Below are 25,576 nucleotides of genomic sequence, written 5' to 3' on the forward strand. Positions count from 1 at the left end.
AATACAGCAGTTGCCTGGTGCTTCTGGGGTCAACAGGTTAACTCTACAGAGCTTAATTAAATTTTGATAATCCATGCTGACACTAAGCAGGATATTTCATTAGTTTTCATCATGGCCGAGGTGAGATATTCCTCATGATTATTTTCCAGGCTTTTAAACTTCTCTTCTGCTGAGGCAAGCTGCTCATCACTAATTAGGTTGCCCACACAAGGGAAGACAGTTTCTCAAAGTGGGCTCCTCATTAGAAAGGGTTGTTGAACTGCCACTGGAAAGGGAGAAATTGGGCTTTTCTTGCCTTCCTTTTTCTTTTTTTTTTTTAATTGGCATTTTAAATTTAGGCTTGTTTTATTTAAGCTTAATGTTAATTCCATGCGTGTTTCAGTAAGAACGAGGCAGATCAGTATCTGTGGCTCCAGTCAGATATACAGTGGTACAAATTAGCTTCAGGTCACACATACTGAACAAAAGAGGCTGAGTGAGCAAAGGAGGAGGAGGTGGGGAGGAGGGAGGCCGCGGAGTGAGGGAGGAGGGACAGAGTTGAACACGCATTCTTGCCTTAGTTTTTCAACATCCACCCAGTGAACCCAAAAATTTAAGTCTAAAGAAAGTATTATCACTCAAACAGTAGCTTTGATAAAATGTCAACCTTGATTTTTTTTTTTGACACCAGGAAATAATTCTCTTTCTCCTCCCTCCCTAAAATGTCAAGTTCTGTAGAAAGGAGGTCAACATGTGAATTGATCTAAACTGTTCTGTCCATGCTTCTTGGAAGGCAGAAGGGTCCCAAGGAAAAGGGTTTCTCCCAAAGTGAAATAAAATGCATAGCCACAAGGTGCTCTGGTGTTCTGAACACTGTGAGGCTGCCGTCTCTGCTGCTTCCCCACTTCCTGTGTCAGCAGGGGAACCCCGCGTTCACTCTGCTTTTTTGTTCCTTCTGCCGCCGTTGCCTCGAATCTGGTCTGGGCCTTCCAAAGAGTCTGCGCTGGCTCCAGTCTTTCCTCTTCTGTATCCCAATCAGAGTTGGCCAACTGTCTTCCTTGGGAAATCGGGCCAGTTTGATGCAATGCCTTGATTCTTCAGAGCTATATGAGGGACCGTACCCTTTACAGTCAAGCCTTCACTTCCCGGGTCTGCTCTCATCTGCTGCCCTTTGCCTGTGACATCTATCTCTCACAGTGGCCACCTCCTTTCCCCTATTGCCTGATAACTGACTGCTCTTCTCTGAGGAAGGAGATCACAGTCCTTTGAGAAATCTCTCTGGACTCCCAGGTGGCACCGTCTAGCCTTGCCGTGTGCTATCTTTAGTCTTCTGTCTGAGAAAGTATACCCTTGTACATCCGCCTGAAGTTCCCCACCCTCTCAGTTGAGTCCCTCAAAGACAGGGATAACTCACTTCCTTGGTGGCTGTTCTGGTACCAGACACATATTCAGCACTCAGGAAAGCTGGGTGAGTGGTACTCATACCCTTGGTGCTTAGTCGGGTCATTTCTTTGACGTCTCTGCACATAGCATGTACTCAACAAATGTTTAAGAAATAAATTGGTCCCCAAAGCATCACAGGGCTTATAATTAAGAGACAAATGAGCGTTTAGATTGCAAAATTATCTGCAGATTTTATTTTCTTGATATACAGGACAGTGACAAAGAACGTCACATTTTGTGATTTCTTCTGTCACCTTTCAACAGAAGAATGAGTTACTCCTCGCTTATGACTTTGGTGTGGACCTCCCGGCTCTTCACCCGCAGCTTGTTGACCTGGGACTCGGCGATGTCCGCCCGCTCCTCGGCTTCCTCCAACTCGTGCTGCAGCTTGCGGAACTTGGCCAGGTTGACGTTGGATTGTTCCTCCTGTGAGTGGGAATGAATTGGAGAGAATAACACTTGATGTTTTCTGCCCGTTAATCACCGTTGTTGCTAAAAAAAAAAAGAAGCTGCAGGATTTGCTCCGTGAACGAGAAAGTAAAAAGTCCTGTCATTTGGTGGCATTCTTATTCTGGGGCAAAACAGCCCACGGATTTGACAACATGAACGAGTGTGTTTTCACTTGACTCTTTTCTTGGCACACTGAGGATGATATAGTGACTACACAGAGGTCAAAAGAGCAGGGATCTGATTTAATCTTGTTTCTATAAAACAAACTTCCAAGAGAAGACACAGCAGTGATACTGGGTTCAGAGAGTCTTAAAGGAAGAGCTAAGAACTGACTGAATGGGAAAGATTTTGGGTTTTTTGTTGTTGTTGTTGTTGTTCTTGTTCTTTTAAGTTCAGAACTGGTTTTAATCTTAAGGTTAAATGACGCTTAGAATAATTCAGGCTCTTTTTTGCATAGCCCTGTGAACGCTGAGAGTTTGGAATGTTCTAGATAGTCAGTGTAGTGCAGTGGAGAAGCATCTCTGTGTTAACTTGTCTGAAATACTACTTGAAGCAGTCTCCCAGAGATAGGAATTAAAGTGTCTAAAGCTCTAATAATTTGCAGCAAAAATTTGGCTTTCCAACTAAATATTCATTTCCCTGTGTAATTTTGGTCTCCTGGTTTGCTCATCACCTTAGAAGAAAGCCCCTTGAGTTTATAGGGACTTCAGTGCCTCACAGAACAGGACATGGTCCTGGACCAGTCTCTTATCTCTGAAGAGATACTCACAGCCTCCTCAGCTTGTCTCTTGTAGGCTTTCACTTTCGTCTGTAGCTTGTCCACCAAGTCCTGCAGCCTGAGCACGTTCTTGCGGTCCTCCTCGGTCTGTAAGAGGCAGCGAGCAGATGATGTCATTTCTCTGACACTTACCCCTGCCCCATTAGTTTTATTTTCTCAAAAGCTGTAGGCCTGGCAGACAAGGAAAGGCCGGGCACCTGGTAAGTGAGCTCCTTCACTCTTCTCTCGTGCTTGCGGAGACCCTTGACAGCCTCGATGTTGCGTTTCTGCTCGTTCTCCACCTCGTTCTCAAGCTCCCTCACCTAGAAGAGAAAACACATTTAACAGTTTGGCTGTGGCTGCTCACACACACACACAGAGAGAGAGAGAGAGAGAGAGGGAGGGAGGGAGGGAGGGAGGGAGGGAGGGAGGGAGAGAGAGAGAAAGAGAGAGAGAGAGAGAGAGAGAGAGAGAGGGAGGGAGGGAGGGAGGGAGAGAGAGAGAAAGAGAGAGAGAGAGAGAGGGGGGGGGTGGCGGGGGGAGGGGTGGTGGGGGAGTGGCTGGGAGCTGAAAGAAATGTGGGTACCCACCCTGGCCTCCAGTTTCTGGATCTGCTTCTTGCCACCCTTTAGCGCCAGCTGCTCGGCCTCGTCCAGACGGTGCTGCAGGTCCTTCACCGTCTGCTCCATGTTCTTCTTCATCCGCTCCAGGTGGGCGCTGGTGTCCTGCTCCTTCTTCAGCTCCTCCGCCATCATGGCGGCCTTAGTAGGAAACCAAGACAGCTATTGGCATCGGGACGTCTCATTGCTCACTGAGGGCAGAAATGTGACTCTACTCACGTCCGTAATGGCTTTCTTGGCCTTCTCTTCTGCATTGCGGGCTTCCTGGACGATGTCCTCCATCTCTCCCTGGATCTGGGAAATGTCTGTCTCCAGCTTCTTCTTGGTGTTGATGAGGCTGGTGTTCTGTTACAAATTTAAAAAAAAAAAAAGGAATAGGAAAACTACATTTAATTATATTTATAACTAGTGCATTTAGCCCTAAATAATAAGGAATGCTCAAAATAAAAACAAAGTGACACATTAATTCCAAGCTTGTGGCTTTTTTCTACCAATATCCCTGGTCATAAAACATAAATGATTCAATATAAAATTTGATTCCTAATGCCAAAGGTATTTACTTGTTATTCATGGATGCTTGTAAACACAAAGTAAAACTATCTATCTTTATACTATTGTGTAACACACAGCTGGTGAAGAATAACATATTTCATCTGTTCATTTATATTGGTTGCCTCTGTTATAAGTTCACAAATAGTATATTGATACAAATGATAACCAAGAATCCCCATGTTTTTGCAAAGTTAACAGTATTTGAAATAGTCAATCAACTATAGGTACTAATAATTAGTAAAAAATGTATTACATATTAACAAATTTGATTTTTAAATTACAATACTGATTTGAAAATTTCCATAATTAATGATTTTAGACATTAAAATGCCCAAAACTATTCTTTTATATAGGCTTATTATATAAAAAGTAGAGTGTGCAAATTAGCATAAAACAAAAATACACCCTCAGTAATCAGAGAAAGCCATTAGTAACATGTTTGCTCATCCTTTCAAATGTTTCTTGTATTCTTTTTCAACAAAAAAAGATAATGGTTTCATCTCCTTAATTTGCTTTATTCTTTTTCTGTTTCATGACTATCTTTCTGAGGCAGTGAATGCTCTGTGTGGTCACTGCAAGAGTATACCATCATATATTTAACAAATGAACTGCAGAACACACATGCTGACTAGCACTAATGATGACTCCATGGATCTGAGCCCAAGAGTGCTTTACATAGACTGCGATGTTAACTTTAGATACACACATGATAATAAATAGCATGATGACTTACTACTTTTGCATTGAATTTGCTTATTCATTTCCTATGTAGAGTTGTGAACGATAAGATGGTCACCAGTGTTGGATGCAAAACTGAATCTGGTCTTCTGTGTTTAAGCTCCAGATTGTTCAATTCCATGGCTACACCAGCCCATAAGTGACTGGGTAAACTGTCTATGTTTCAGTATGTACTTAGGTCGCTCTGTGCATTTCCAAACCCCTGGGAACATCCCCCTGCCAACATTACCTGTGCATCTCATGAACAGGCTCACCGCCCTCCCCACCCCCACCTGAACCCTGACTGCCTTTAGTTTCAGTTAGTGCATTTGAGAACCCTGGTCCTGAACCTCACCTGAGTGTGCAGGAGCTGCACACGCTCACTGGCATCCAGAAGTTCTTGCTCAGCCACTCTCCTGCTCCTCTCGGTCTGTTCCAGGGATGCCCGCAGCTCCTCGATCTCAGCCTGCATCAGATTGGCTCTGCGCTCAACCATGGCCAGCTGCTCCTTCAGGTCATCCTGGCCTCTGAGAGCATCATCCAGGTGCAGCTGGGTGTCCTACACACAAGGAAGGGAAACTCTTACTCATGTTCCAGTTAAAGTGGATTCAAATTTAATGTCATGCTCCCACCTAGACCTTGTTAGTTCAGAGTCTAATTATAGAGAGAAATCTACAAGTACCTTTAATGACATATTCTTAGAAGCCTGGTGCAATACTTCCATTCTAAAGCATATAATGTTTTATCTCAGATCCCAAATCATAAAACAAATCACAGGTAAATCTATGAGATCTTGCATCAGGAAAGTATCCTTAAAATTCAGCTAACCTGATTATGTTATTTTACATCTTTAAGAAGGGAAGTCAAGAACCGGGCTTGGCGGGTCACCCCGATAGTCCTAGCACTTGGGAGCCTGCGCTGTTCCATCACTCTGTCTCCACACACTTTACCACTCATCTCATTTTTTTCTTCAATGACAAAGCAAATTCTCTCTTGGGCTTTCAGACAGAACTTAGCTTCTTCTCAACTAGGCATATGCATTTTTTTTTAAATCTTGCTACTTCATTGCTTTGATAATTATTTATTACTTTATTTTGTTTACATTGGTGTTCTGCCTCCATGTATGTCTTTGTAAAGGTGTTCGATCCCTTGGAACTGGAACTACAGACAATTGTGAACTGCCATGTAGGTACTGGGATTTGAACCTGGGTCCCTTTGGAAGAGCAGCCAGTGCTCTGAACTGCTGAGTCATCTCTCCAGCCCCCTTGCGTTGTTAATTTTGTTGTTGTTGTTGTTTTGTTTTGTTTTGTTTTGCTTTGCTTTGCTTTTTGAGACAGAGTTTCTCTGTGTAGCCCTGGCTCACTTTGTAGATCAGGCTGGCCTCGAACTCACAGAGATCCACCTGCCTCTGCCTCCCGAGTGCTGGCGTGCGCCACCATGCCCAGCTCTTGCTTTGATAATGTATGTCCTGTAACTTTCTTAAAATTTAAAAATTTGAATATTACAATAACTCCTAGCCGGCCAAACAGTGTGTGTTCACCCCAAGGTACCTTGAGCATTCCTTGTGTGTTCCGGAGATTCCTGATGGCCTCCGCGGCCTGGCGGTTGGCGTGGTTCAGCTGGATCTCCATCTCGTTGAGGTCGCCCTCCATCTTCTTCTTGATCCTCAGAGCGTCGTTCCTGCTGCGGATCTCGGCGTCCAGCGTGCTCTGCATGGACTCCACCACCCTGAGGTGGTTTCTCTTCAGCTGGTCTATTTCTTCATCTTTTTCAGCAATTTTGCGGTCAATCTCAGATTTCACCTGATTCAACTCAAGCTGGATGCGTAGAATTTTGCCTTCCTCGTGCTCAAGTGACGCCTTAATAAAAAAAATTTTTTTTAAAACAATTTTGCTCACCTCACTGTGGTGATTTCTCAAGAAGGCATTTTTGCCCTCCCCGCCCCTCCCCCAGCTTTTCCCTTGGTGGTATGCATTGTCCCCCTAAAGCTCACAAAGTGGGGGATCTCAGTTGCAGTTCTTGTTTCGGTCTGTTTATAAGGGAGAGGCGAGCAAACAGAGCGCGCACCTCTGCTTCCTCCAGCGAAGCCTGCAGTTCACTCTTCTCCTGATCGATCTGCTTCTTGATCTTCTCCAACTCATGGATGTGCTTCCCTCCCTCTGCAATCTGCTCTGTCAGGTCAGAAATCTCCTCTGCGGAAGAACAGATGAAAGGAAGCGGTTGGAGCCATGGCAGCACTGGAGAGTCCCGCCAGGACCGCGCAGGCTCGGCAAGGGCACGCGGGACTCACGCTGCAGGTTCTTGTTTTCTCTCTTGAGCGTCTCGAGTTGATCCAGAGACTCCTCGTAGGCGTTCTTCACCTTGAACAGCTCCGTGCTGAGAGAGCGGGACTCCTTCTGGGAGGCTTCAAGTTCGGCTTGAGTTTCTTCGTACTTCTGCTTCCATTCCGCCAGGACCTGGAAGCACAGCGCTAGTTAAGCTCTGAACCCAGGCATAACGCCCCTTCCTCCCAGGAGCCAATCACGGATCACGTGGGCCACCTTGTCGAAGTTCCTCTGCTTCTTGTCCAGCGCGGCGCAGGCGGCGTTAGACCTCTCCACGTCGATCATGAGGTCCTCCACTTCGTTCTGCAGCCGCTGCTTCGTCTTTTCAAGAGAAGCGCATTTGGAATTCACAGCTTCTACGTGCTCCTCAGCATCCTGCAGACGCTGAGCCAGCTTCTTCCTGAGGGGGGTAGTGGGGGGTGGGCAGTGTTGAGTGACCAAGAGAAGAATCAAAGTTGACAAAGTGGACTCCGCCTATCTGCTGACTAAGAAAGCATATTTTCCCCTAAGATCTTTTATTTCGGTGTGCCCACAGGCTTCTCCAGAATTACTTCTTAGTGCCCATTTTATCTCTCTCAGAATTCTGATTTCCCAGGTGAGCTCTTATCTATCTCAAGTGTTATCAAACATATCTATGGGACCTGAGAGAAGGAGGAGAGGTAGGATGCTGAAGCTGAGCTAACCCTGAGAACTCGGGAAAAGATACATTTCCTCAACTATGTTAGGTATTTGGGATCCTAGACTGCGCATGTGCTCCTGGGATCCTGGACTGCGCATGTGCTCCTGGGATCCTGGACTGCGCATGTGCTCCATCTCACCTTACAGATACGGAAGTTATAAAAAAGTATTTGATGATCTTTATGGAGCAAATATTCTTTCCTATTTTCCCTTCACTTTTCCTTTACTTTGGTTTCTTTCTGTCTAATTCTTTGAAACTCGTACTTGGCCTCCTCCAGCTCCTCCGTGCGCTGGATGGCGTCCGTCTCGTATTTGGTCCTCCACTGGGCCACCTCGCTGTTGGCCTTGGACATGGCCCGCTGCAGCTCAGCCTTGGCTTCCTGCTCCTCCTCGTATTGTTCCCTCAGCAGGTCACAGTCGTGGCGTGCTGACTGCAGGGCGTGGGCCAGCGCGTTCTTGGCCTAGATAACCCAAAATTGTAGGACGTGAATGGGCGTTCTGATCACTCTTCTCTCTTTGTGGAGTTCAGTAGTGTGTCAGGCCGCCCAGTTCTGTGAGTGAAAGTGTTCACCGAAGGATCTCACCTTTGACTCCTCCTCCAGTTGCCTCTTTAGCTCCTCAATCTGCTGTGTAAATGCTTGCTTGCCTCGGGAGAGCTGAGAAACCATAGCATCTTTCTCATCCAGCTGTCGGGAAAACTCCCCTGAGAGAGAGAGAGAGAGAGAGAGAGAGAGAGAGAGAGAGAGAGAGAGAGAGAGAGAGAGAGAGAGAGAGAGAGAGGAAAAAAACCCCATGAATCATTGAGTACTGCAGAATTGTCTATGACCCTCCTTATTTCATAGAGTATTATGAAATGTTGGGGGTTTTTTTAGGGTTACTCGGGTAACAAAACTCTCCTAACCCCAAGAGATTCATTTTTTCCTCTAGTTGTAGCGTAGAGTAATTGCTTTGTAGCCATCTCAAACTCCAAAGGTGTAAAGAGTAATGAGTGTGCACACACTGTGCAAGGCATGACCCGGGCTGCTGGGGTGGGGCTGACCCAGCACGCTCCGTTGTTCCAAGCCTCCTAGGCTGCTCGCTGACTGACCTGACTCTGTGTGTAAGCGCGCCTTCTGGGTCGACAGCTCATTGATCAAGCGCTGCTGTTCCTCCTCCTTCGTCTTTACTTCACTCAGTTGGTCCTCCAGGGTGCGGCACATCTTCTCGAGGTTCCCCTGTGGTGGAAAGGGAAAAAATAGGCCAAGATGACACTTTACTTGGAAGGTGGGGATTTAGAGATCCGTAACTGTTCGTGGCAGACACAGGGTGTTATTTATGTTGCTGCCAAAGCCTTGCACTGTGCTTGGGAAACGGCGGAGGAGCATAGCTGGCTAACTGGATGCATATGTGATCATCGAAACTAGATCCCTTTCTTTAGGGAAATGAGAGCATCGTCTACAGTCCATATCATGTAGAGGGGGCTTTCCCTTGTCACTGCATTGCTGTTGCCATGGCATCGTAACAAAGTTCAAGGTGATTTTGAAAAATAAGGTATGGAGACTTGAGGGTCTTGATTCAATACAGTGATGACATGGGGTGTGGCCAGCTAGATTCACATGCACTATATAGTCACTGTCAAGTGTTTTGGTTAAAGATAAATTAGAAAGTCAGGAAAGACCTTGGCTTTGGAGACAGTCTCCATGTTACTAGCGAGGTCATCAATCTCCATCTTCAGCTCGCTCTTCTCCTTCTCCAGCTTCTGCTTGACGCGCTGCAGGTTGTCAATCTGCTCGCCCAGCTCCGCCACGCTGTCCGCGTGCTTCTTCCTCAGGGCGGCGGCCGTGGCCTCGTGCTGCAGGGTGGCCTCCTCCAGGTCCCTGCGCATTTTCTGGAACTCGGCCTCTCTCTTCTTGTTCATCTCGATCTGGGCTGAAGTGGCCCCACCGGCTTCTTCCAGCCTCTCGCTGATCTCCTCCAGTTCCCTGGAGAGGTCAGAGCGCTGCTTCTCTGCTTTGGCCCTGGAGGCCCGCTCTGCCTCGATTTCCTCCTCCAGCTCCTCGATGCGGGCCTGGGGGAGGTGGAAAAGGACGGACTCACCTTCTTTGGTCTCATTTTTCCCCCCTGATGAGTTACACTGATGGAAAGCGTTTACTTACTTGCAACTCCTTGATTTTCTTCTGCAGCTGCATGCCTAGGGCCTGTTCATCTTCAATCTTGCTCTGCAGGTTGCTCATTTCAAATTCTTTCCTAGTTTAACAGCAACACATTAGCTTATGGTCAACTCTTTCCCCAGTCTCATCCATGTATAATTGAACTTTTTACATGACTGGTCTTAAAAGAGAGAAGTGGGTGTCTTACAAGTTCACCAAGTGCCATTTTAATTAATTAAAAAAAAAAAACCAGAGTTGTCATTGTTTATTTTACCCCACATGCCATGAAGCAATACTTTGGAAACATTTAGACAGGTTTGGTCTGCTCCGACACAGTGAGAAACCAAGGCTGAATTTTACCACACTTACTTTTTGAGTTTCTCATCAAGTTGCTGTTTGTCGTTTTCTATGTCCATTGTGGATTCTTGGGCCAACTTTAGGTCCCCCTCCAGCTTCCTCTTGGCTCTTTCTAGGTCCATCCTGAGCTTCTTTTCCTGTTCCAGTGACCCTTCAAGCTGAATTACAAGGGATTTTGTTTAGATTCTTGAGCACGGAACCTTATGTCTCTAGTCAGATACTCGGGGGAAGACTTAAAAGAGACCACAGTGAGCGTGAGGACACCAAGCCTGCATCTCAGATCTCAGGGTGCCTCTCATGGCTGCACTTCACAATTGTTTACACCGTTCCTTATAAGGGAAAAGAACGTTTTTCACACTCACATCATCCACTTGCTGCTCAAGCTTGGTTTTGGCTTTGGTCAGCGTGTTAACCTTGTCCTCCTCAGCCTGCAGGTCATCCAGGGTCTGCTGGTGAGCCTCCTGGAGGGCTTTCTTCTCCTTGGTCAGCTTGGCGATATTTTCGTCCAGGCCGGCCATCTCTTCCGTGAGGTTTTTCACCTGTGGATTTGAATAGATGATGGGAATATTGACAAAACCATGTCATCTGGACAAAATACATGATAATTTAACTTCTGTGTGACATGAAACACGGTAGCCAGGCGGCTGGATATAATAGAAGATAAAGATAGAAGAAAAAAGATGGCAAGGTTGTAACTTTTTCCTTTCATGTTGAGTAATTTTAAGATGTAAGATTCAGGGCAAGGTGAATACTTGTGGATGCTTTAAGGGGAATAATAATCATACCTTGTTCTCCGTGGCGTGCTTCTCCTTCTCGACCTTGGCCAGGGTCAGCTCAAGGTCATCGATGTCTTTCTTCAGCTCTGAGCACTCGTCCTCCAGCTTCCTCTTCTTGGCTGTCAGCTCGGCGTTGATCTCCTCCTCGTCCTCTGCTCGTTCGGTCAGCTCTTTGATCTTGGCCTCCAGCTGGATTTTGGTTTTGATCAATTGATCGCACCTCTCCTCAGCATCGGCCAAGCCATCTGCTTCCTAGTGGGAGAAATAGTGCATTTTTGTTTGTACAGGCTATCTCTGCACATGTGCATTAGTGCATTAAAAGTTGGGAACAGAGGCTGGAGAGACGGCTCAGAGGTTAAGAGCACTGTCTGTTCTTCCAAAGGTTGTGAGTTCAATTCCCAGCAACCACATGGTGGCTCACAACCACCTATAGTAGATCTGGTGCCCTCTTCTGGTGTGCAGGCACACATATGGGCAGAATACTGTAAAAATAAATAAATCTTTAAAAAAAAAAACAGTTGGGACTACCAGCTGGTCAATGGATAGGCCATTAAATCGCCAACTTAAAAAAAAAATAGATAGCATGGGAAGATCTTAATCTGTTGATAAAATAGATCGACATTTTTCCTCTAGATATCTAAGGCATGAAAAAGTAGCTTTGTTGCAAAAATATATGATTTCCTAGCCCTCAGTCCTTTTGGAAAAGTCATTTACTATCTAAAGCTCAGGGGTTTTTCCCCCCACATTCAGTTAAGGGCTTAAATTAGCCCTTTTTCCTACTCTGATTAAAAACAATGTATGTTCTAGTTAGCATTAAATAATATTTGCCAAAAAATGCATATTCTAATATAGGAGGATGCTCCATATTAAATGTCTAGCGATTTTTTTCACGACTTTGTTGACTAGGGACCAGACTGTGTAGGATGCGCACATGGACATGAGCATCATGGATGTGGCTTTGAAACTATTTGCTTTCTGGGTCTGAAGCTTAGCAATTTTGAAAGTCAGGCAGTTAAAGCAGGTGCCTGGATAGACATCCTTTACCCTGAAGCCTGCAATTGCTTATATGCAGTCACATTCCGACCAGGTGATATGAACGGGCTGTGCACAATGTGTGGCACTCACAGCTTGAACCTGGAGCTGCAGGTCATTTTTCTCTTGCATCAGAGCTACCATCTTTTCTTCCAGCTCTTTCCTTTTGGCCTCTGACTTAGCCAGGTCCTCCTTGGCCTTCTCAAAATCTTCCTTCATGTTGGCCATCTCCTTCTCGGTCTCCGCGCTCTTCAGCAGCGGCTTGATCTTGAAATACAGCTTCATCCAGGGCCAGTGCTTGACATTCATGAAGGCGCGGACGTTGTACTGGATGCAGAAGATGGACTCCCTGTGGGGGGAGGAGAAATGAAGATACAAATGGGCAAAGATGCGTGAAGTGGCATCACAGCTGCACTGAGTTCGCTGACACAAGGTGGTGAGAAAGGCAAGCAAGCTTCGTTCCTCACCTCCTCTCCATCATCTTTTTGAACTCCACCCTCATCAGGTACCCTCTGCACATGGCTTGCGTGCGGGTGATGAGCTGAGCCAGCTTGTCATCTCTCATCTCCTCTAGAGTTCCCAACAGGCCAGCTTTAAAGAAGACCTTAGCAAAGAACGGTTAGACTTGTTATTTCTGCTCGGGCAGAAACTCGGAAAAGTGCTAAAAAGTTAGGTCAGCAATTGACTTGGACTGGTGGGTACCTTAGTGTGACCAAATTTGTACTGGGTGTGGTCAATGTCAATAGAGCCTAGAAGCTTCTCAGAGGCCTTCTTGCTGTCAATGAATTGACCTTCTGGGATGGCACTGGCATTTAGAACTTTGTATCTGTCCAAATGAAAAGCGAAACCAGGACATGATTTTTCTTCACCGAGAAATAAAATATAGAGCCGTAATAGCGACTATTGAAAAGGCGGATCAATCAAACAGTGGAGAACCGAGTGGTATTAAGGCTTAACGCTGCTTTGTATAATATGTGATGTAAGACAAACCTCTGCTTGAAGTCCGCATAGAGGATCCTGCTGGGGAACCCCTTCCTACAGATGCGGATGCCTTCCAGCACCCCGTTACACCTCAGCTGGTGCAGGACCAGCTCGTGCTCCATGGCACCTGGAAAGGGAAAACATGTTCTACAGACATCTAAAGAGAAGCCACCTAGGGTTGCTCTGTGCTCGAGACGGGTCTTACCAGGAGTCTTGGTCTCATTGGGAATGAGGCAGCGGACAAAGTGGGGGTGGGTGCTCTTCAGGTTGGTCATCAGCTTGTTTAAATTCTCCTATAGGACCGCGATTGAGAGCTTTAGAATAGTGTGTAGCAGTGGCATTCATTTGTCGCCTATCAAATTCTAATGAGCTATCTCAAATAAAACGTGGAGACCAAGAGGACTATCCTGTGTCTGGAGGATAGATTTCTAGAACGCTCCTGGTTAGACAGAAATAGTCCTTTTCGGCTCATTTTTCTCAAACCCTGATCATCAGAAAAGCTTGCGTTGAGACTTCAATCATGTGGATGTAGATGGAATGGGGCACAGTAGGTGGTTTTTAAAAGAGGGCTTGATTTCTTTTAAAAATCTCTTTACTACCAGGTCTTTTACATTGGAGGCTTGGGGCAATGCGCCATTTATAACAGGCCTTCCTGTGAAAGAGACACGGTGTGTCTTCTTTTTGTTAAAATTTTCCTGAGATAATTTTCAGATTTAAAAAAATACATTGCTAAATTTTTTTCGTGTTTACCATAAGCAGCCTTTAAAATTGCTCACTAAAGACAGCTTAATTGTCTTCTAAACAAAAGATTATACCGTACCCTGAAAAGAGCAGACACGGTCTGGAAAGACGAACCCTTCTTCTTGCCACCTTTCTTTCCACCGCCACCCTCTGAAAAACAGAATGGAAACATGGAGATTACTTGCTACAGCCTTTGAGTCGTCTGTGCGCACAGGCGCCAGCACAGCAACATTTCCTCGAGAGTCTGTGGCGCTCATTTCCCTCCCTCCTTCCGCAGCTCATCCACCCCAATCCTGATGAAGACAGAGCAATCCCTGACTTGATTACAGACGACTGGGGAAGAAGACTTGTACAAAAGACAGAAGACACAGCTAGGAGATGGGCTCCCTGACTCCATCCAGGATCAGCAGCGTCTGCTTCCTGAAGTATCCGCCCAGAAAAGAGGAGGCGGGCCCTGTCAGTGTGCGCATGCCCGGAACAGGCAGAGTCGCATCCTAGGTAGCTGATCTGGCTCATCATCTGGCAGAGACTCATAATTTCTACTCCCCTGTGTCTCCATGTTGTTGCTTGTACATCTAGACTTCGGATATTTAAGAAAAGAAATCTGGCCTCATTCAGTTACCCTGGTGCTGTGGCCCTGACGAAGGGTTTCCTTATCTCGGACTTAGCTGCGTCCTCGATGGTAGCAGTATTAATCCATGTGGCAAAGTAGCTGGTACAATCACCACCAAATCCCTGCCCCTTTCTAAATCCACTCTCTCACTGATAAAAGAGGCTATGCGATGAACAACTCCTGATGCCTCTGTACCACAGTTGTTAATATATTTTCTTTCACTGCACCCACATTAGCCTGAATTTTTGTAGTAGATTTTGCAGTACCTATATCAATGGATCTCAACCTTCCCAGCGCTGTGACCCTTTAATACAGTTCATGCTGTGGTGACCCTCCCAACCGTAAAATTATTTTCATTGCTACTTCATAACTGTAACTTTTGCTACTTATAATCAAAATGCAAATATTTGCATTTTTCGTTGGTCTTAGGTGACCCTTGTGAAAGGGGCGCTCAACCGCCCGAAAGGGCTTGCCACCCACGGGTTGAGAATCGCTGACCTATATTGTCTCTGACAAAATGTGATGTGATTATTAAAACAAGTTGTTACTATACAAGGTCACCTGCTTCAGCAGCTTGTCCACCAGAAAATAGGAAAGCCAGAGTTTTCAACCCGGACTTCTGGTACAGCCCCACCACGGTCTCATTCAGAGGGTCCTTGTTCTTGTCCAGCCAGCCAATGATGTTGTAGTCCACGGTGCCCGCATAGTGCACCAGGGAGAAGTGGGCCTCAGCTTTGCCCTTGGCAGGCTTGGGCTTCTGGAAGTTGTTGGACTTTCCCAGGTGCTGCTCATATAGCTTGTTCTTGAAGGAGGTGTCTGTTGCCTTGGGGAACATGCACTCCTCTTCCAGGATGGAGAAGATGCCCATTGGCTGGATATTAAAAAGGGAGAAGACAGTGATGGGTCCGGTAGAAAACCATGCCTCAGTAGTTTGTGTAATTGTAAGAACTTGGAGTACGAGTTGAACAGATGAGATCCCACCTTAGTGCCCCCTGTTCTAGCAATACACGACAGTCATTGTAGGATATACGCACAGGATATATGCTACTAACAGACTTAGTTTAAAAGTTCATCTGTACCATGTGTGTTCAGTATGTAAAATGAAATTCTAAAGCTTGATTTTTTTATCCTACAAATGCACAGATGCTCCAACAGACCCTTTCTCATGGCGCAGCATCCTTGACCACAACTCAAGACATGGAAAAAATGTGGAAAGGACAGACTGGGCCTGATGACTGGAAATGAAACCTCACCAAGAGGAATGTGCATCTCCTGTTGCCTCATGAAATCTCTTTGTACTTTTAGCCTTGCCCCACCCCCCATCTCAAAGGAATTAGGCACTGGTGATTCATTGGGTTTTGCTCATGAATCAGTTTGACTTTTCTGAGACTAATTTAATATGGAGGACTGAAAGGAAATTCAGCACCCCAAAATCACAAATTCATTCTCAAAAATTATTTTGATAATCCAGAAGGAAAAATGCTAGTGGAGGAGATAAATGCTTTTCCTGGGGACCATATAGTTTTTGATGAGCATTACCAAATTAACATATTCTCCTAAGTCGTGCAACATAGGATATTTTTCCTAATATTTTTTTCTAGTTTTGAGAATTTTGATCTGAAATTTTCACTTGAAATTTTCCTAGCCAGCAGTTACAGATTCTTTCTTGGTACCAATGGGAAAATGATAAGATCCATGTGTGTGTGTGTGTGTGTGTGTGTGTGTGTGTGTGTGTGTGAGTTTGTTTGGAGGCCAGAAAAAGATGTAGTATTTCCAGGTGTTTGTGAGCCACTTGATGTGGGTGCTGGAATCAAAATCCCAGCCCTTGTGATGTAGCAACAGGCACGCCAAAACACTGAGCCATTTCTCCAGTCCCAAGATCCCAACAGTTTTAAACATTAAAACTGCTTAATCACTTCTATCTAAATATGCTACAACTGTTGATCCCTGCCTAATTGGGCTGGTTTCCTTAACTACTAATTCCCTTAATTACTAACTGGGAATTCAGAGCTCATTCCCAAGGTAAGGTCAAATGGAAGTTTAGTGTATTCCCTTGATAGTAATCAGGAGTAAGGGATGAATAACTTCAGCAATTAACCTTAAGTATCTTACTATGCACAGCCTTGTGACACAGTACACAAGGAGGATAGATGTACAATGCAGCATCGTAGCCACACCAGGATTGATTGACTATTCAGAGCACTAGCTGCATTTTCATCCCTTTCTTCCACAGCTAGATAATCACATAGGAATGAAAACAGGGAAGAAGGAAGCCTGTGTGTGCCTTTAATCTTGGCACTCAGGAGACAGAAGGAGGAGGAGCTCTGTGAGTTCAAGGCTGGCCTAGCTTTACATAGTGAATTCCAAGGCCAGTGAACATGGAGACCCTGTATCACTTTAAAAAAAAAAAAACTGAAGAGGGATGAAGCTGTAAGAGTTGAAAATGTGAATCTGTGTGTTTTGTCTGTGCGTTGTTTTTGGTTATTTTCTGAAGACTACTAAATTCATCAGTATCAGATGCCCCATGGCTTGTCTGAGACCTGATCAGAGCGGACAACTGTGTCACAAGGTGTTACTGCTTTCTCTTGGAGAACTAGAATTATAAGCAAACGCAGGAGGAGGGACAATTTGCTGTTCCTGTTTTGAACTTTGAAAAGCTACACTCACCTTCTCAATGAGCTCGATGCAGGCAGCCAGGTCCATCCCGAAGTCGATGAACTCCCAGTCGATGCCTTCCTTCTTGTACTCCTCCTGCTCCAGCACGAACATGTGGTGGTTGAAAAACTGTTGCAGCTTCTCGTTGGTGAAGTTGATGCACAGCTGCTCTAAGGTGTTGAACTGTAGGAAGAGATAAAGTAAATTCCCTATTTATATCTATAAAGCAGCTAATATATTTTCTTCAAGTTTTGAGACATTTTGGGTTATTAAAGTGAAGGTTTGAACCGTCAGATGATCTCTTAAAGGGAGTTATTATTCTAAATCAAGAGTTAGATCCCCAAATGTTTTTCAAGGAACTATATTAACACTTGCATATTGGGAAAATGCTGCTCTTTGAAAAATTCATTTAGAGTGCCCCAAGAAAGTGTTTCTATGCTAGTGTGCATGAATTCAAGATCAGTTTGAATAAGCTTCTGTGGCTGTCCTTTGGGACTCTAGCCCTGAAAACGTAGCATTCTCTTTCTTCCTATTCACACTTATTGCCTCATATTTAGACTCCTCCCCGCCAGTGACCCAGTTCAGTAGGAATTTGAACTTTTTGAAGAACAGATTTTGTATTCTGTGAAGAGTATTTCTAGGACTTCAGCAAGGCCAGCCATGTGACTACCAGTGTACGCTCGCTAATTAGCTCATTACTCACGTCAAAGATCTCAAAGCCAGCGATGTCCAAGACCCCAATGAAGTACTGCCTGGGCTGCTTGGTGTCCAGCTGCTGGTTGATGCGGGTGACCATCCACAGGAACATCTTCTCATACATGGCCTTGGCCAGGGCACCCACAGAATTGTACACCTTCAGGAAGAGTGTAGAATTAGGTGTTTGAGTTGGACCCAGTAGTGAACTTTTGACTCTCTGGTGGTTCAATGGAATCAAGGGGCTTGAATCACACTTACCTGCTGCACCGTCTGGCCTTTGGTGACATACTCATTGCCGACCTTGACCCTGGGGTAGCACAGGGCTTTGAGCAGGTCAGCAGAGTTCAGACTTGTCAGATAGGCAGCCTTGTCAGCAACTGCAGGAAAGGCACAAGAACAGTGGGCCTGACGGTGGCTCACACAACTTCATTGCCAAGGAAGATGTTGGTGACAGTGGATTTACACAAACAGTGAGGAGCACATGTTGGGAAGCCTGTCCACTTACTTATGTCTGGAAAGCAGTGGCATATTTCATGCTAGTTTTACTTGTTCATAAGTTGGAGGTTGGGGAGCCCGGGCTCAGTGTGATGTAAAAAAAATACAGGAAAGGTGCACTATAGATAGTAATTTGAGAAACCGTAACCCAGTGGTGGTGAGGAAGTTCTGAATTATTCACTGGAATAAAATGTGTTTCCATCAAAAAGTAACTATTTTCTTATAAACAGTGAATGAAGAATAAAGAAGGCAGAGGATGCAGTTCGGGATGAGGCCCCTGGCTTCAGTCTCAAGGACACCACACACACAGACACACAGACACACACACACACAGACATACACACACGCACACACACACACACACATGCATGCACACACGCATGCATGCACGCACGCACGCACGCACGCACACCACAGAACAGCGGTATGGGCAGAAGTAATAAAACTCCTATAGATTTGCTTTAAAAAATGTAAAATACCAATGTGACATCTCACCTCCCTAAACCTTCTGCCTTTTGTTAGAAAGGTCAGACAGTACAGACAGGTCCGTGCCTCTGAAAAGGCTCATGTCATTAGTTTTATCCAATGGACAGTGACAACAGGGCTGTTACCTTCAGTGCCATCTGGCTCGGCTTGCTCTTCCCTTTGCTTTTGCTTGAACTTCATGTTCCCATAGTGCATCACGGCGCCTGTGAGCTTGTAGATGGCCACCTTTTCATCTGCACTGAACCCCAGGATGTCCACAGCAGTCTGTTGAAAGAATCGAATTAGCTACAGTTAGCACCATGGCCAGTTTGCTGGAGACACACTCAGGGTCTGGCTCCCCACCTCCCCACCACTCTTCGCCTTGTAACTGCCTAATACTCAGGATGGCTTACACGGGAGAGTTCCCTTCCCTCTGGCCCACATAGTAACAGCAGGAAATGTAGACTAGCCTTTCCATTTGAGCAGTGTGGCTGCTCCCAGATCATTTCCTCTTTTCCTGTGTTTCCCTAACTTAACGCACAGCCCCAGGCTACCCTCCAACCGCAGTCTATACGGATGGCCCAGTGGATAGAAGTCTGAGAATGGCATTGGCTCCCACTGTTTCTCCACGCGCGACCAGGTCACAGATTGGCTGACCATGGGGTGCCTGGGCGGGAACCTTGCCTGACTATTCACTACTCCGTGCAGGAAGGAGACATTTGTGACGATATATTTCTTATTGTGTTGCGATGCTTTCGGTTTCATTCTCCACTCTAGCGGATTTGGGGTTACTTCCTTAGTTACTCATGCTAAATGTCCATGTGGTTTGTAGATGGGGGGCAGGAATCAGTAGAGGCACAGGAAAGTGTGTCTCTCTTAAGATTTCCTCCTTTATTCTGGTCCTACAAACTACACATCATTAACACGGTCCTGGGGTGAGGTTGCTATGCTTATTTTAAACCTTTCAGATGAAACTACATAGTCCAATATTATGGCTTTTCCAAGATTCCTGGGTAAAGGGGCTGACATTAAATTAAAAAAGAAGTCACTATATAGGAGTGGAAGTATTAAGCAAAGAGTGACCAACCCCATAAAGAATAAAAAAAAAAATCCAACTAGGTGAGGAGTGTCTGGTACCTATCATTTATTCCTGGTATTTGGAATTTAAATATATGTGTGGGCTGACATTTAAATATTCTGTTATTTTCTTCCAAATACAGAAAGCCTGAAAGATGGCTCTGTCTGGCCCACTGTCTGTGGACTAAGAGAGGGGTGTGCTGTCAAGGGCCGTGCCAGCTCCTGTCTCCTCCCTATGACTTACATCTGTGGCCATCAGCTCTTCCTGGTCGTCAATGCTGGGCACTGTGATCTCCCCTTGACTGACATAAGCGAAGTCATATGGGTTGGTGGTGATCAGAAGCATCTCTGGACACATGGGAAAGAGAATGCAAGGTCACTCTGGTCCCCATCACATATCACAGGGACAGCATAGGCAGGGTGTTGTCTTTCTTGATGCAGAGAAATCAAGGCATTCCTTACCAATAAGCTCTGGTTTCTTATTGGACATGATCTGGTAGAAGATGTGGTAGCTTCTCTCAGCCTTGAGCTGGAAGGTGACTCGGGACTTCTCCAGCAGATCTGGAAAGGCGGATTGAAAAGGCCACAAGTGGAAATTTAAGCTTTGAAATTCACGCAGCAGAAAGAAAAGCAAGGTTTTCCCTAGTGTGTGTGTGCCCCCCCCCCAAAAAAAGATTCTCAGTCACCGGGGTTTATTGACTCACAAGTTTCAATATCTGCAGAAGCCAGTTTGCCTGTGGCACCAAAATGGATCCTGATGAATTTACCCTTAAATAGGCAAAGGAGGGTTGATTAAAAGCTGGAAACCATTTCATTAACTATGGACCAAACTACAGTGACATGGTTTCTGTAGAAGCGTGGAGGTCACTCCCACATAGACAGGACAGCCCAGAGACTCACAAAGCGAGAGGAGTTGTCATTCCTCACGGTCTTGGCGTTGCCGAAGGCCTCCAGCAGGGGGTTGGCGCTGATGATTTGATCTTCAAGTGTCCCCTTAAGAGAAGTGGGAAAAGAAGGTAAAGCTTGGATTTCCTTGGTTGTATGTCCTCAAATAGCTTCTAATCTGTCTCTCTCCTTCCCTACAGGTTTCATCCTGTGGCTAGGCAAGGCCTTAGAAAGAGGAAGGGAACCCTCATTGGAGGGGGCCGGGCATTCCTCTGGCACGGCTTGACGTCTGTGAGAAATGGCTGTGGGAACTCAGGCCTGCAGCTTGCTGCCATATTGCCCTGCACATCCCTGCCTCTCGGAGCCCTTCCGAGGTTTGCTTTCTAAACGCTGATATCACTGGCATCTAGTTGCCATGGTTTTAACATGCCACAGTCACACTTTGCAAAGCCTGGTATTCCTCCTTCCTCCCTAAGACAGATGTGCCCACCTGCATCTTGCCGGAAGGCGCCTCCTCTTTCTTCTTCTCCCCAGTGACTGCAATTGTTGCAAAGTACTGGATGACACGTTTCGTGTTCACAGTCTTCCCGGCCCCGGATTCTCCGCTGTGAGGACAGGATGAAAAGTCAGAATGTGAGGAAGAAGGCTCTGCCCTAACAAGCAAAATTCAGTGGAAGGAAAGCATGGCGTGTACGTACGTAATCAGGATGGACTGGTTCTCACGGTCTGTGAAGGGAAGCCACAGATGATAATGTTAAATAAAGGCACAGGGCCACTAAATATGTGCCCTTCACAAGTCCAAAGAACTAACTGTAAAGGTGTGCCTGTTATCCCACGGTGTCATCATTAATCTGAAACAGCCACATTGCTGGTGGCCTGACAGTTTCATGTCCCCTCCCCTGGTTCATAGTTTAAAATCTTGTCATGTTTTGAATGTCCAAGGGTGCATTTCCTACAGGGCTTATGAAATCTCAAAGCTTACTTTAAATGAACTAATACAGTAGGTGTACTTAAGACTCAGAGTTGATCCTAACTTTGATTAAATGGAATTGGAATTAGCACAAACAAATTTGGATTTTAGTGTAGAAGTCTGAGCAAATTTCCCTATGCGTTTATTATTGGTGCATCATCTCCTCAATCAGTTGCTTTTTCACCTACGTCATTACTCTTATCAAACTTAGGCAAACCATTTCATTCTCAAGATGCTGGCTATATGTTGTCCATGCTGCAAGTCTGCAAGTGTTCTCTAGTGCTTACAGAGGTTGTGATTACAGATGCACTCACCCGTCAGCATGAACTGGTAGGCGTTATCAGAGATGGAGAAGATGTGGGGCGGGGCCTCCTGTCGCTTTTTGCCTCGGTAGGCCGCCACCACCTCCGGGTTGTACACCGGCAGCCACTTGTAGGGGTTGACGGTGACACAGAAGAGGCCCGAGTAAGTCTGTGGACAAAGACAAGGTTGCCCAGTCAGCAATCAGCTCATTGGTCCAGCTCGGAAATAATGCTGTGTCAGCAAGGGGAGAGGACCGAGGAAGTGCGGGTCCTCAGGAGGCTCCGTTACAACATGGTGTAATGTGACATCTCAACAACAGAAAGTACATAGACTTGATGAATAGTGACAGGGGTCACTCACGTAGATCATCCAGGCTGCGTAACGCTCTTTGAGGTTGTACAGCACAGCGGGCTCGTGCAGATGTGTCATCATGGCCATGTCCTCGATCTTGTCGTACTTGGGGGGGTTCATGGAGAAGACTTGATCTTCCTTGACAGTGACAGTCTGTGAAGAATGGAAGGATCCAGTTGGTACCAACAAAGCAGCAGAAAAAGATGACCCACGCTTCCCTACATCTCCCCCCTTTTGCTTTTACTTACAGCTCCGCCTTCCGTCTTGGCTGTCACCTTCCCCCCTTCCCTGCTCTGCACCGTTGCTTTCACATAGGACTCCTTAGCATCCACCACAAACACGGATGACTTGGCATCAAAAGGCTTGTTCTGGGCCTCGATTCGCTCCTTTTCAGACTTCCGGAGGTAAGGAGCAGCCTCGCCGAAAACGGCCATCTCGGCGTCGGAACTCATGGCTGCGGACTATTTGGGGGCAGCTCAGGGCCAGGCACACCTAGTGGAAGACATGCATGACCGTGAACATAATCCTGACCTGTGGGTTTCACTTTAACAGGCTTTGTTTGCTCATTCTCTTCTGCCCTTTGGGGCTCCTCCTGTGGCCTATGCCAGGGAGCTAAGAGAAGACAAGAGCACCTATTAACCCTGTGTTGACAGCTTAACTTTTCTTCGACAATTTAAGCCTTGATTCGTACTTCTGTATTATAAACAGTAGTTGAGGGCTGTGGAGGGATGGATCCCCAGCAACTGCACTTGTCAGGCTATGTGTGTGCTCAGAATCTTTTTTGTTTCTGTGTATTTTTTTAAAAAATCCCTCGCCTTTCCCTACAAATCTATTCCATTTGTTTGTTTTGTTTTACATTATGGTGATACAAAGAAATGGAAGTTCTCTTTCTAACTTTATCATCTCAATAAACCTATTTTTAGAAAGCCAAATATTGCTTGGTGTGTTGGTACACACCTCTAATTCCAGCACTTGGGAGGTAGAGGCAGGCAGGTCTCTTTGAGTTTGAGGCCAGCCTGGTCCACAGAATTCCAGGACAGCCAGATCTACATAACAGCGAGATCATGTCTCAAAAAAAATTTTTTTAGCCATTTCCCCTTGTCACAAACTATTAAAATTGCATCTCAAAATTATTAAGCTTGAAAGTAAGAAGAAACATCTAGATTCAGGTGGAATATCTAATGCCCACAAACTTCTAGTTAACTGGCAAGAATTAGGTAAGCAAAGAGAAAATAAGCACGATGGACATTAATACAACATTAATGTAAGAAAAGTTGTAAGTAACAACAAACGATTGTGTCCTAGGTCAAAATCAAGTCTCTTCTGTCCTTTTAAAAACTGTGCACAAGTTCTCACTACCATCGAAGTAAAAATAACTCCAGAGGAAAACAAGCACCTGCATTTTAATGAGACTCCCCAGTGGTGGCTTGTCGGTGTCCGGCTGCCTTTCCCTGGGTTTTCACTGGGTTCAGCATCCTACTTGTCTCTGCCTGGTCCTTACAGTGTCATGTCACGCTCATGATCTCTCTCTTCCCCCCCCCACCCCCCGCTATGTGAAAACATCACATTTCTAATTTTTCTCCCGAAACTGACAGCCACTGTGAAGTTTCAAGCCCAAACCAATTCACATTGGTTTTTCCAACTAAGAAATCCTGGTCAAATAAAACAACCCCTTCTCTGGCCAGAGTAAAGGCCTGTGGCCTCTGGAGTGGAGAAGGGGACGGTACAGAGAGCAGCCTGTTGGTTGCTAGTGACAATGAAGACAGCATCTTCTATCTTGCATAGACTTTCCATAAAAAGTCTTGGCCTTTCGTTATAAGCAGTGAACTTCTCAGCTTAGAGTTAGATATGAAATCTCCCACATACTGTAGCTTATAGTGGATAAAAGGCTGATAGGGAGACATGGAAATTAAGAAATGCTTTCAAGGGACATTGGACTTTTCTCTTCAAATGCTATTCTGTGCCATCATTTTGTGGGTTTTGTTTTTTTGCATGAACCACTTTTGAATCAACTACACACCATGCCCTAATGATTGCTGTTCTGCAGTAGAACCTAGAACACAGAAAGGACATCATCCCTCTACCCTTGTCTCAGCAGTCCTTAGTCACCTTTGGGTCACAAGCTTTCAAAGAGCCTCCACTTTGTTGTGTGGTGTTGGGAGCTGTCCACACAGTGGCAATCACCTCCAGTGTCAACAAGTAACATTTATTCCCTTCGGAAGCAATAGACTCTCTACTTTTTACTAAACTGATAATCAGCAAATGTATTACACATGAACTCACTTAAACCAATTGTTTAATACATAGTAGGTTTTCTTCCCTTTATATATTCTTCACATTCCTCTCCACACGCAGACAAGGGGAGACCCTCTGTGTGTTTTGATTAGATGGAAGATGCCTTAGCAACCACTGGCTTAGATCCTGGAGGGCAAAAGCCAAAGGAACCTTAGCAGCTCACTTACACCTGCCCTTCTCCTCCTACTGATGAGGAAACTAAGGTTCAGCAAGGCAAAGGGCCGTCTAGGGTCACTGAGGTGGGGAGTGGCCGTGGGGAGCTATGAGCCCGGCTATCTAAATGCAGGTCTAGTGTTACTGCCCTTGCAACACATGTGTTTGAAGACACGTAAAAGCTAGCCGGCCGGTGTGGCCCAGGGAGCTGCAATCAGTGAACAGCCTGGATGGGCACCCAGAAATTTTGACTTCTGGAGCAACAGTCTTTTATTTTACTATGTAGCCTCTTTCATTGGTCAAATTGCAATAGCGGTTTACATTAAATGTACGTGAGGGTTGCCGTCTTCATTAAGTTCTAAGACAAATTGCATAAGACAAATTGCATAAAATTCTGTTTGATTGGGTGGCTTGAGAAGTCAGTTTCATGAGAAGCTGTTTTTTAAAGACCAGTTCCTCCTATGCCTAATAATAAACTAGTAAGTAAATAGTCACTCATTAAAACATACCAATAGAGACAGCCCTTTGTTCTTTGGAAGGTAATAGTAAGTTTCTCTTACCTCTTGTGATACCAGACGAAGGAGGAAGGCTGGAGGCAGACAAGTACTGTTGAAAGAAAAAACAGAGACTCTGGGCATTTTTTCCCATTTAATCACAAAATAGTAGAACTATGTTGTATGCCATGCCTTTCTCAGGGATATTGACAGTACTTAAAGTTTAGGAAGGGACAGCCATCTCCCTCAAGTGAGAACTCACTCCCATCAGGAGTACACAGATAGCCAAGTGCTCTGCCACACATACATACCTTTAAGGGTTTGAGGAAGGACGGGACAGAGGCACCCAGGCTCCACTTTTATAGAGGCTGTTCTGCAAACACAGCAGCCACCTCAGCTGTCCTAGCTGGGGACCTACTTGGCAAAACCATTTTTGGCAATCTCTTTGCACAATATTCACTGACTGTGGCTGTGAATGGATATAATTAGAAATATTTCTTGTCACCTATAAATAATTTGACAGAGGATGATCTAGGGTTCTTTATAGGCATTTGATAGGGGATGAGGATCCGGTGTTTTGGAGGCTGT

The 25,576-nt window shown here is 45.4% G+C and overlaps 1 protein-coding gene across 1 annotated transcript; it reads right to left on the reverse strand.

Moving 5' to 3' along the window:
- Window positions 1–1,587: 1,587 nt before the first annotated feature.
- On the reverse strand, window positions 1,588–25,346 carry LOC311587488 (myosin-4). The gene is made up of 40 exons (XM_084764349.1): window positions 25,300–25,346; window positions 25,055–25,100; window positions 22,295–22,538; window positions 22,056–22,199; window positions 21,707–21,863; window positions 21,121–21,148; window positions 20,913–21,027; window positions 20,438–20,530; window positions 20,242–20,305; window positions 20,000–20,098; window positions 19,782–19,885; window positions 18,607–18,745; window positions 17,759–17,877; window positions 17,508–17,657; window positions 16,817–16,987; window positions 14,711–15,020; window positions 13,616–13,686; window positions 13,001–13,088; window positions 12,805–12,922; window positions 12,517–12,640; window positions 12,282–12,418; window positions 11,908–12,163; window positions 10,792–11,034; window positions 10,369–10,545; window positions 10,019–10,164; window positions 9,656–9,746; window positions 9,178–9,567; window positions 8,608–8,734; window positions 8,105–8,223; window positions 7,785–7,981; window positions 7,059–7,242; window positions 6,809–6,974; window positions 6,586–6,710; window positions 6,069–6,377; window positions 4,874–5,077; window positions 3,469–3,594; window positions 3,220–3,390; window positions 2,848–2,952; window positions 2,642–2,737; window positions 1,588–1,848 (listed from the first exon to the last, which is right to left on the reverse strand). The coding sequence occupies exons 3-40, from the start codon at window positions 22,496–22,498 to the stop codon at window positions 1,696–1,698; spliced, it is 5,820 nt and encodes a 1,939-aa protein (XP_084620475.1). The 5' UTR covers window positions 22,499–22,538; window positions 25,055–25,100; window positions 25,300–25,346; the 3' UTR covers window positions 1,588–1,695.
- Between the last annotated feature and the right edge of the window lie 230 nt (window positions 25,347–25,576).

This window comes from Acomys minous, assembly GCF_964271855.1.
Source record: "Acomys minous genome assembly, chromosome: 16".
NCBI classification, from domain to species: domain Eukaryota; kingdom Metazoa; phylum Chordata; class Mammalia; order Rodentia; family Muridae; genus Acomys; species Acomys minous.